A 12,760-nucleotide genomic window follows, 5' to 3' on the forward strand; every position below is an offset into this window, starting at 1 on the left:
CAGGCCTCTATTTAATTTCAAATTCAATAAAACGGTTTAAAAGCTCTTGTGGAGTTTAATTCTTCTTTCCCACTGCTCTGTCCTTTTTAGAAAAATTTTTAGACAATACTAGCATAGGAGCTGAAGCGCTAAGGCAGGGTAAAAATATCTTTAAACTCTGAATTGAAGAAAGCAGAATGACCTAAGCCTCTGACACAGGGAAGCTATAGCAACAAATGGTTACAGGCATTTCTTCAACTTAACTTTCACTTTAATCCTTTCCAGCAGCTACTTTGAAAGCTCAGCGGTAGACAAGGCTCGTAGGGGAGCATAAAACATGAGGGAAAGGATTCAGAACATGTCTTACATTTTCTCTGAGCCTCACAGTCTATGATTAGGACCTTTAAAGATGACTCCAAGAGCCCCAGTCGGGTGGCTCAGCTGGTTGGGGTGTCATCCTGTGCACCAGAAGGGTTACAGGATCGATTCCCGGTCAGGGCATATACCTGGCTTGTAGGTTCGATTCCCAGTCAGGGCACATATGGGAGACAACCAATGTTTCTCTCTCACATCAATGTTTCTCTCTTTCTTTCTCTTTCTCTCCACCCTCCCCCCCTCCCCCAATTCAATGGATTCCTCAGGTAAGGATTAAAAAAAATAAAAAGATGACTCCAAGAAAGCCTAAAAGAAATGGAGTAATTAAGCAAAATGATTTGCGGCTGGACCTAAGGGAGACCTTTCGCAGTACAGGATTATTAAATGTTGGAATTTGTCACACTAAGGATGACAGGCAGTTCATTCTGTAGACCAGAGTGTCTCACATTTGAACAGGCAGCACAATCACCTGGAGGCCTTGTAAAAATAACCCGGCCACCAGGCCCCAGCCCGGAGTTTCTTCTTCTACAGGTGGGGTTCAAGAATTTGCATTTCTAACATGTTTCCTGGTGATGCTGTTACTTTGAGAACCACTGTTCTAGAACCTTGTCACTCAAACAGTGGTCCAGTAACCAGCAGCATCAACGTCACCAGAGACCCTATTAGAAATGCAGATCTCAGGCCCCACCCCGCCTACTAATTCTAAAATTTATCTTTAAAAGACCCCCAGGGGACTGGTGTGCACACTGAAATTTGAGAAACACTCCTCTAGAAGTCTTTGGTGGTTGCAGCCTGGTTTCTAGTGTTAGGAGGAAGGGGTGGAAAATATCACATGAGTAGATTCCCATGGTTCTATGACTACCAGTAAGACTTTGTAACAAATTTAATTTAGAAGCATTGTCCCCAAATTTCCATCCCCTGCCTCAGGAAGAATAGTCCAGCCTCCTCAGTTGCAGTCTAGTAATGTTGCTGCAGCCACATGGCTAAGGAACATCTATAACTAACTCCAAAATACTCATTTAGCCAGAGTTGCTAATAAGAAAGAGTAGTGATCCTAACTCGATTGCTCCTTGAACCACTAAAAGGAAATCAGTCTCTGAACCCGGCTGTAGAGTTCCAACTTGCTATGAATAATTAGATTGTCTTTCATGAATAAACCAAGGAGCAGTGTCCCTCGTCTCTGTCTTGAGCTAACTGTGGGTCAGAGGTGACGAAACCAACCTCAAGAAGCACATGTGCTCTGAAAGGTAAAGCGATAGGAGCTCATTATTTCTACCCTCAAAGTTACCCTTGAACAAATTGTTTGTCCTGGTTCCCACCTTCTGGCCGCGCCTCGTTGCCTTGGGCACAACTGCAGCCCCCCCGGCCCTACCTGAGACCCTCTCCCAGCTCTGCGCAAGCCAGCCAAGCATTTGCTAAAGAGGGTTTATAATGAGGTTCGTGTGTCCACGGCCGGCACACGGCAGCTGCTGGTAAACATTAGCTCTCTCCCCAAAGCCTGAAACAAACTAATATTTGGATTTGAGTAGAGTCTTTTCAAAACAGTCTTCAGAACATTGCTTCATCTATTAGGTAAAATTCCAAACATTAGGTTAGGCCAGTGATTTTCAACCTTTTTTATCTCAGGCACACATAGACTAATTACTAAAATTCTATGGCACATCAAAAAATGTATTTTTTGCCAATCTGACAGAAAAAAAAAAAACACAGGTAGAATTTGGATTTATTCACACCGGATGGCCATTGTTGTTCTGACTGTTGTCGTTTTTTTATTTGACCATCTGAGGGAAAAGAGGCCAGCGCCCCTGACTAAACAGTCAGGTGCTGCATGTTTTAAACATTCTTGGGGCACCCCTGTTGAAAATGGCTGGGTTAGGCAATGAAGTGAGAGCTTTCTCACAGGGTGGCTCTGCATGGTACCCCTCAGCTCCCACTGGGGAGGCAATAAGGCCAGGCCTGTGAGCCAGATCTCTTTAGGTCTTGCCAACAGTATATTTCTGAGAGGGATCTCTAGAGTTTAGATCTTTGGCCGAGCTACAAAGAGTCCGAGAGCCGACTTTTCCATGACGTGCTTCAGGCCAGCTTGTTTAGAATGCATCACGAGAGACCCAGTGGAGAGCAGGATGCTGGGGTGGGGATGCTGGAGCAAAGCCTGGACATTCCTGCCAAACTAGGAGAGGGGTCTTTCCCAGGTCATGGCTCTGAGCCCAGCATCCTCCCACCCCCTTCCCTCCACCTAGAGCACAGCCAGCCATGGTACTAACACATCTTGCCTCCTTCTCTGAGTGGGCCCTGGCTTCCATGTGGGCGAAGCCCTGCTCAGTTTGTAGCCTCTCTGGCCAAACTCCAGGGTGGACATATCTCAAAGGCAACATTTGCAAAAGTGGCCGTTAGTGGCACTGCCAGGGGGAACAAGAATCTTTTGGTGTTAGAAGCCTGGTCCTCAGCAGGATAAACCCCCGAGTTCTCTACTCACAAGCCCTGTAGGTTCAGCATGTGGACAAGCACAGAATGCGCTCTGTTACTGTGAAACCACAGCCCACAGCAGCTCAGCTGTCACCAGTGACCATAAGAACGTGGGAACAGGAAGGCCATCAGCTGTACCCTCAGCCAGGGCTGCACCCTTCAGCTGGGGCTGCACACTGCATGTCTTCACTGGCCCTGATTTCTGAAGCCCCTTTTCCCCAATGGGCTGAAGAAACATGGGACAGTCAGGGAGGCAAGTACAGCCAGCATTCATTAACGCAACCCAGGGTCTACTTGGAAGGACTCCCGTCTTCCCCTTTGCTATTGGCTCAGCCAGTGGGGCCATCTGGAGCACAGAACCTGGCATCAATCCTCTATGGAAAGTTTGCCTAAAACTTCAAAATAAGTGTTTTTCCTCAATGAGCAGCTCACCCTTTCTTGCTCTCACGCATCTTACTGTGGTTTTACAAGTGTACAAATTGGGGATTAGGTAGCATTTGCCCACATGACATGTTATTGGTAAAAGTAACCTTAGGACACAATCTTACTTCTCCCCAGATTATGAAAAATGGTCCTGTAGGGACACTGATTCAAAGTTTCAGTCAGGACCATGTAAACATTTGGGTCTCATTACCACTCAGTTTAGAAAAAGTTCGTTTCAGGGCCAGCCCTGACATCTGAGGACAGCGACACTGCAGCCGTCTTTGGCATGGGATGCAGGATGGGCTCTTGACCACTAAAGGGCTGACTATGTCCAACACTCAGTTCTAAGTGGTGTGCAAATATTAATACATTTTATACCCATAAGAGTCCTATGAGGCCAGCACTGTTATCAACTTCCTTTTATAGGTAAGGAAACTGAGGCAGAGAGAACTTACCCGAGATTGTATGGTAGCCACAGGCAGGGCTGAGATTTGGACCCAGAGAATGCACCTCCCTAGCCCATGCTCTTAAGCACTGTGCTGCAATCCCATCCTGGGTCTGTTGCCCAGATTTTCCAAACCAAGCCTGACCAATATGAGTGTATTTAGGGGAAAACATGAAAATGAGACATGTGCTGAAAATCTGGGCTAAGTGTCACTAAACCCAAGACAACTTGGAAGTAGAATCCTACTCCCACTTGACCGCGGGAACAGGGGTAAGAGGGGTGGAGGGAGTGCGCAGTGCGGCTGTCCTTGCCACCCCAAGTGTGGTCCCTGGACCGGCAGTGTCAGTGTCAGCGTGATCTGGAAACTGGGCTTCATCCCAGACCTGCTGCTGAATAAGAATCTGCGCTTTAACAAGACCCCAGGGGATTCAAAAGTGCATAAAGCCTGAGGAGGGCAGGCCTGATGGTTTCCTCACCATCTGTGCCATTTGATGCTAAGGCCATCCCTGAATTTTTCTAATAGTCACCTATAGTCCTCCCAGAACACCAGATGTGCCTTCAGACCAAACCCTCTCCTGGCTTTGGGATGAAGTTGGGTGGGAAGTACTCAAAGCCTGCCTCATCCCAAATCCTTCCCTACCCCCTTCCCCATCCCTACCCTCACCCCAGCCTCTTTGTCCACTTTAACCCTCCAAAGCCCTATGTGAGTTGTTCTTTTACATTAAAACATTGTCCCTTCAAGAAGCACTCAGGTGCTGGTCTTCCACTCTCAATTTCAAACACCAGCTAGACTACGTATCCACTCCTCACGGCCCCTTTACACCATCTCAACCTCCAACCTAGGCTCAAATCACGCTCCATCACACACGCAAGAAAAATCCCTTCAGTGATCAGCTGGTATCAATTCAAATTCCTCAACCTCCCACCGCCCAGCCCTCAGTCTCCAGGGGATGCTTCCTGTCACTAACCCTCAGCCCCCTGCCACATTTCATAGCTGCAGCCAGTGGCAAGTGGGAGCTGAAAGGAGCCCAGCCGGCCCAGGTGTGAGGCTTCCCAAAAGGTATGTTGGCTCTGTAGTTCCAATTCAGTCTAGACTTTGGTTTCTTAAACCACAAAACTGGCTGAGGGGAGAAAGAAGCATAGTAACCTCTGGTTCTGGAACTCAGCTGCCACAGAGTCACCTGGAAGACCCACTGAGACACACGAGTGCTGGGCGGGGCCTGGGAGTGGGCATGCCTACCGGGCTCCCAAGGGATGCCAGTGCTGCTGGTCAGGGACCACACTTTTGGGAGCCACGGTACTAACTGATCTGTGATACCTCTTCCAGTCTTGAAATTGTATCTTTTCAATTCCCTCGAATAACTATTCTATTATCAGAGAGCTGACAAGAGAAACTTCACCCGTCTCACTTCCACCTAAATCGAATGGTTTTCCATATTTTCATTTCTTTCCCCCGGCCGGATTGCCAATTCTTATTCAGTTCATGTAGTTCATGTAGCATCCCTAACAGTGCTAGGCGTTCCAGAGGCAATCCACCCATCTTTTAATGGATTAACCCTGCAAGACGAAGGTTTCCGCAGAAGACAGATCAGAATTCAGAGCAAGATAAGGCCCAGGAAGGATGCGATCAGAAGCCACTCAGCCGGAGGGACTCCTTTGATAGCTTCTGGGTAAAGAATCCAATAAACGTGACGCTTTCGGACTACCAGTTATCTGCTCCTACCTCATGTAGTTGTGGCATTTTTCCCAATTGTATTTGGTTTTTTTAAGCTTCAAGGTTTTAAATATACAGTATCTGCTGCCACCTGGTGGTATTTTCTAACAGATACAGGCCATGAAATAGACGCTCCGTGGTCCCTAAATTTCTTAGCTCCCTGGGTAAAGCATGAGTCTATATCAAGATTCCTGGATAACTGAATTTTCAAGAAAATGCTCAATCTGCCTCTTGAAATTTTGAAGCAAATAGTGTGGTCACAATTAAGAGCTAGAGTTGGATTCAGGCTAAATACTCCATCCTGATATTTAATAGTTCTGCAACATTTCTCCATGACTGAACTTCTTTTAAGCTCAAGTTCCTCTTCTGTGAAATGTGGAGATTGCTGGTACCACTGTCCCAGTGGTGAGGATTCAACAGGATGATGCATGTAAATGCTTGAAACAATGCCTGGCCCTTAGGAATAAGTCCTTGATGTATCTTTAGTTGACGTGAAGATGATGATGTTGTAAATCAGTTGTTCTCAGCTCCAGATCAAGGAAGTCAGAAGGCCCAGACATGCAAGCCCACTCTCCAGAGATTCTGATTTAATTGGTCCCAGAGTAGGAGAGTGGGAAGAGGCAGGTAGTTAGCTAACAAGGCATCAAGATGTTCTCAAAACATGCATAGTATACACATATATATAGTAAAAGTATATACACATACTCATAAAATTACTTTTGGCTTATGTGTTACTAAATTCTATGAAAATATATAAAATCTTCTATTGAAATAGCAGATTTTACCTTGCCACCTCCTAAATTGTTTTACATATGATAAAACGTACTTGCTGACATTTTCCAAAGTTGAGATGATCCACTGTTTTATTCTGTCTTTATCATCTCCCACTAAAACAGCATATACATAAACATCTTATGCAGCCAGGAACTCTTCAACCAGAGCATATTCTGGTCTGAAAAGTCTTTGGGGAGAAGACAGTTAAGCTGGCATTTTATTTATCAGGCCACACTATGGTCTTTAGGTAGACTTAGAAACAAATCCCAAACTCTGAACTCTAAATCCTCACGCGACATATTTCTTCAACTATTGTGGTATCTGGTTTGGCAACAACTTTGTTTTTTAAACTAGCTTTTTAAATTAAATTCGAATGCAATTTTTTAAAATTTTATAAGGAGAGAATTTCTGTGCCTCGGCCAATGGCCCACTGATTTAAATCCACATTCCATACAACACAGTTCTAATGTGATAGCAGCATTGCAATCGTCCTTATTGAATTATACACGTTACATGGGTGAACTTTGCGGTACGTAAATTATCTCACTAAAGCTGTTAAAAATATATTTTTTAAAGCTCATCTTAAACGGGAGCAATTCATAATCTCCATACACAACAAAAAGATGTTTTCCTAACTGATGGCTCCTTTATTTCTAGATTCCGGGGCAGGGGGAGGAACAGGGTCGCAGTGGAATCTTGCCCGCGTGGCTCCCTTGCCAGTGGGAACCGCCTCATCCAGGCTCTCAAACTCTGTGCTCTTCCCACAGGAGGACTACAACCAGCTGAGGCCTCTCTCCTACCCCAACACGGATGTGTTCTTGATCTGCTTCTCAGTGGTAAATCCTGCCTCTTACCACAACGTCCAGGAGGAGTGGGTCCCGGAGCTGAAGGACTGCATGCCTCACGTGCCTTACGTCCTCATAGGGACCCAGGTAAAATGACAGGCGGGCGGTGGCGGGGGGGTGGGGGAGAGGTAAAGGGAAGACCCTTTATGTGTCTCTCCAACACCCTATTCTACCCAACACTATAGAAGACGATCTCAGATCAATCCTACGAGCAGCCATTCTTAAAATCTGCATCATTTAGCAAGAATTGAAAAGACAAGAGAGCTACTTAATGTGGAGCAGAGAGAATTGTTGTCACCTTTAAAAATTAATCTCTCCGCTTTTTATTTTTAAATAACTAAGTACTTTTTGAAATCGGCACCTTTCTCTAGCTGGGAGCCAGAGGAATGAAGTGGGATGTCAATTACACTTATCAGTTAATCTTTTTTGTATCTAAAATCCATGATTGTCTGAAAGTCACAAAATAGGTGTGAATGTCAAAGTAAACAGTGGCATTGTGACAGGAACACCGTGGTGACTCTCCTGGGGAAGGAAGACAGAAATTCACCCTATTCCCTTTAAGCCCGTGGTCTTCCAGCTCTTAGAACAGAGTGAAGACAGATACGCCAGATGAACAGACCTGCGGCTGGGAGAGCCTTTGAAGTGTTTTGAGAGCTAATAAGTTTCCATTGTTTGAATTTCCAGCAGTAATTGCACAAAAGTGTTAAATATGGTGCCAACTTTTTATAGTTTTAAATAGCTTTTGTTCTTTGCTTTATTAAACCCAAATTACTATCCCAAAGACATAGAGAGGAAAAATACTGAAGGGTTTTGTTGTTATCTGTTACATGGGCTGCTTGCTCTTTCTCATGGTATATTCTGCTTGACCAAAAGAAATTTTAAAAATAAATAAAGACAGAAAAATATTTCCTAGAGAAGATATGGATATGTAATTAACACATTCATAAATCATAATACAGTGGATGCTTCTGCTCTGACAGCTAATTATTTGTTTGTTTAAATGAAGTCCTTTGCCTCGATTCCAGGTGATGATGTTTGGCCATATTGATGGAGATGGGATCTCCTGGGGTCAAAATATGTGAGGGGACGTGTGACGGTCTCTCTATGATTCGAGCACTAAGTCGAACAATTGAGGCCAAAAAACAAAAAACTACACAAATCAGTAAAGCTGCACAATGTGCTTATCGATGGGACCCTCATATGTGAATATATTAGTTTTTGTTTAAAACACAAGCCTGCACGTGCCCACATTCACATCCATTCATGTATGCGTGGGTTCTCATACACACTGAGATTTTAAAGCAATTAAAATATTCAGTTAAATTATAAAACCTAATCCAAACGTACATGCTATTTTCAGAGTAGGTCTGCCTTTGAAAAGATCGACGCTTAACACTCTTTAGGATTTGCCTTCAGAGCGCACAGCACATTCGTTAGAATATTCTCACACGTGGCAAATCTTCATCTCTTTGAGGGTAAAGATTGGTTTTAAAAAACCAAAATATATCTATTTTGCCAAGAAATAAACTATTAAAAATGAATAATGTAATTTGGGATCAAATGAGCCTCACTGTAAGGCCCTGACTGATCGATTATCTTGTTTGCCCTATCAGAATGCTCTGGAAATAAATAGGAAATTTCAGAAACATCTGAGACAGCCACAGACTCGTTGAAGAAAGTCCTCAGCTCCCAGAGTAATGGCTTTGAAGGGGAAAGGACCAGGAAAGCCTGATGTATACATTTACAAAGAAGTCACTTAATTTTCAGACATAATATGGGCACGTATGTGTGCTTCCGTAAAGAAAATTTGGCATCTTCATAGATAGATGTCAAGGTGTGGGGAAATATCTCCATTATGTCACAGTTTAAAATACCTGGTCCTGCCTGAACAGAGAATGAGTTTATCACAAGTGTTTTTTTTGCCAGATTGATCTCCGTGACGACCCCAAAACCTTGGCCCGTTTGCTGTACATGAAAGAGAAGCCTCTCACGTACGAGCACGGCGTGAAGCTTGCAAAAGCGGTAGGGTCGGGTTTGAACTTAACTTTAAATATATGCCGGGAAGAGTCTGGCGTAGGCTCTGGAATGCGTGAGCCACGCAGGCTTTTGCGCTTAAAGTGCGTGTGTGTGTTCAGAATCTTCTCTCGGCTTCGAACTCCCCCTCCGTCCCACCCGGGCCAGGAGGGGCCGTTTGGGTAGCAGCCTAGTCAGCCAGCATTATGTTTTTCATTAGGAAAGACACTTGGTGAGTTTCAAACGGCTGAGGCACTTAGCATTTGATTTAGCAACCTCTAGAATATCCATTTGCCATATTTAGTAGGACTAAAGAGAGCCATTAGATATGTATTTGTAAATCTCGCTGCTTATTATCAGTGTAACTCATTTAAATGACCCCATAAAAGGCATTTTGTGGTTTTCTCGGGAGAAACTTAGGTAAAGCATCTGGCAGGGTTATATTTGTTCAGTCTTTCTCACCACATGATGCATGGCCACTTGGAGAGGCTGGCTTATGTCACAAACAGCATCTAGGAGAGTCACAAAGACCAAAAGGTAACTAGCTGGAGGATCCAAGCTGCAGATACTCGCTCACAGCTGGGATTGTTTTCACAGACCTTTCTTCATCTTTTTTTTTTTCTTTTTTGTTAATTCTCACCCACAGATATTTTTTCCATTGATTTTTTTAGAGAGAGTGGAAGGGAGGAGGTGAGACAGAGAGAAAGAAACATCGATGTGAGAGAGACACATTGATTGGTGGCCTCCCACACAGGCAAGGGATCCGGGGTAAACGCCCTTGACCGAGAATCAAACCCAAGACCCTTCAGTCCTCGGGCAGATGCTCTAACCACTGAGCTGAACTGGCTAGGGCGGCCTTTCTTCATCCTTGAGAGCTTAACATGAATAGTAATTTGGGGGGAGGGGAATGACACCAAACCTCTGTCTCCCAATTCCCACCGAGATGTGTGCAGAAGCAGACCCTGAAACAGACAAAGGGGATGAGGTACTTTATGCAAGAGAAGGGTTATAAATCATTTTTCATAACCTGAATCCACCCTTCGTTGATTTAGCCATAAATCCATCAACCCAGGCCAGAGGTTTCAGAAATTTCTTTTACTTTCTAAAGACACTAACCCTGCAAAATGCATGCCCCAAGCAGAGTTAGGAGTGGAAAGGAGGAGGCGAGGCAGAGAGAAAGAAACATCAATGTGAGAGAGACCCAAAACCCTTCAACTGATCCAGGATAAATTAACCACAAATGCTTCATTAACATCAGCATATGCATTCCTCTTATTAAAGCTTTCTTATAGGTACCAAAACGAAATTCGATACTCTTGAATAGAAATCAATTCAATAAATTACGTTTTTATGGGGGTGATACGTGAGAACGCCTCACAAGTACTTGCGAGACGGAATGCTTCCTACCTCTGAACCGTAACGTCGGAACCACCAGCGTGAGCCTGTCTCGGAGCTCCTAGTACACGCTGCACTTTACAAGCTCTGTCTCATGTCAGCCTTGTGGTAACTCTCCTGAGCAGATAGTGCTTGTCTCATCTTTACAGATGAGGAAACAGAGCCTTAGGAAGTAAACATGTTTGATTCACACAGCTGATAATAGCATCAATTCTATTCCAGCTTTGTGGACGTCACAGCTGTGCACCTGACTGTTGTGTAAATTGTCTCCTCCAACCATTTATTTTTCCTCCTGTAAAATGGGTATATATGTCTATAGGTTCTTCTATGTTTTCCGCAAACACCCAGCTTAAGTGACCCTCCTACGGTGCATAAATATATACCTCCATAAATAATTGTGTACATTTTTCAAAACAAGGTCCCGGAGGCTCAGCCCCAGCGTTCTGCAGGAGCGCGGTGTCTGCATCCCTTGCTTTAGGCCTGTCTCCCACCATCATCGGCATCCTACCCTGACTTCTCATTTGGGAAGTTGTTTTTTCCCTCTGAAAAGAAGTCGTTCCAAAGCCTCCCATCTCATTTCATACTTATTTTAGGAACAATGGCTGAGTTCACCACTTTATTGCCTTTTGCCAGTTTCTCCTAGCAACTGCTCTCAGATACAGAGAAAGTCATGTTTAGCTTACAAAATCCAATTTAAAAGAAAACCAAGCAAGAGTTTAACTTGTTTCATCACAATTCGTGTAATTATAGAGATGCTTTAAGTTTCTCTGCTCCCTGACTTTCCTGTCAAGTAGTTTATAATAACAGCTGGCATTTACGGAGTGTTTGCAGTGTGCTAGGCTTGGTGCCAAAGCCTTACACGCCTTGTCTTCATTAATCCTCACAGCAACCCCCTAAGGTGTGTATATTATTATCTCCACTTTCCTGGAGAAAACTAGACTCAGAGGAAAGTCACACCACTAGGAGGAGCCAGAGCTGAGAGATGACAGTGGGCTTCAACTATCATGTTCTTCTGCCCCCTCCTCCAATCTGAAAAGAAACCCTTAGGCTCCAGGCCTCTTTTTTATATGCCGAAGGCCCGTATTGTGTCGGGCATACTCTCCCCATAACGTAAACCCTTTGCAAGCTCAGATTTATCATATCCGATTCCTCTTGTTCAGTACTTTGCACTTTCCAAAGCATTTCTCATCTAGCATCTCCTTTTGCTCTCAAATGGCATTTTATTTTTTAAAAGGACATCTTTATATCATGCATATTTACAATTCTTTACACTCCAAAGTCAAGCACATTTACATAAATGCTTTCTATCAATTTATAATAAATGTTCATTGTGACCCGTGCGTGTTCGACCCTCTCTCTTCCTCGCATCGCTGTGTTTTCACCTCCAGCCTACTTTTCTCGTTTCTTGCTCATTTGTACACGCCCGTGTCGCTAGATTCATTCAACAATAATTGACCCAGTGCCCAGTCTGTGCGGCGAGCTCTGCCACACTTCAGCTCTAAGATTAAAATTCTTTGCGCACGCTCGTTCCCAGTCCCATCTGATACAACCTAAACGTGATTTTCTAAGCTCAGACTTCCTTAGGTAGTCCTTGATAAAACATTTTACCATTTTTCCGTTTTCAGTCTTTAGCCTCTGTTTGCCCTCTCCTCCCATCTTCCTCGCCCTGTGCCTTATTTATTATTGTTCTCACTTCTTTTTTAGCACCTTTTCTTGCTGGGTTTATAACAGGCACTGGTAGGGCTTAAAGCAGCAAAATTACTGCAAAACCCCTGTAATCAATGTTCAGCCATGTTAATCAACTTACTCTCCTCCTGACTGCAAAAGTCACTGCTATCCTCCGTTTGTATGCCAACCATGACCTCTTCATCTTATTGTCATTGAAACCTGTCACTTCATCCGCTGAGGTGTGCGCTACAGAGATGAGGGAGACACAGCCCCTGCCCTCGAAAGGCCCACGGGCTAGAAGAGGAGAGAGGCCGGCAAACAAAAGCATGCCCACGGTGTGCGAAGTACCGGGGGGAGGTAGTGAAGGGTACATTCAGGGGAGAGGGAGCCAGAGAAAATTCCTTGGAGCAGTCGCCCTCTGAGCCAGGTTTCAAGGATAAGACGCTAGGAGACTAGGGAGAAAATGTTCACATGGGGCACCAGTGCACGCACAGGCGTCCTTTACACCTAAGGAGCACATCGGCAAGGGATGGGCCAAATTTCACCTACAAATCTTTTGATCAGTCCACACAGGAATTTTTCATGTGATTTAGTAGCCAACATTGAACCATTTGGAAACTTTACATAAATAGACCCATTTCTGGCTTCTAAAAAAAAAAAAAA

At 44.3% G+C, this 12,760-nt stretch overlaps 1 protein-coding gene across 1 annotated transcript in view; it reads left to right on the plus strand.

Annotated features, from left to right (window-relative positions):
* The window catches only part of RHOJ (ras homolog family member J), a 73,108-nt gene that overhangs the window by 52,631 nt on the left and 7,717 nt on the right, over positions 1-12,760 (plus strand). The window contains exons 3-4 of the mRNA XM_081131808.1: positions 6,944-7,108; positions 8,948-9,043. Coding sequence (XP_080987934.1) covers positions 6,944-7,108; positions 8,948-9,043 — 261 coding nt within the window. The remainder of the gene's footprint in view (positions 1-6,943; positions 7,109-8,947; positions 9,044-12,760) is intronic.

Source organism: Miniopterus schreibersii (assembly GCF_964146895.1).
Source record: "Miniopterus schreibersii genome assembly, chromosome: 1".
NCBI classification, from domain to species: Eukaryota; Metazoa; Chordata; class Mammalia; order Chiroptera; family Miniopteridae; genus Miniopterus; species Miniopterus schreibersii.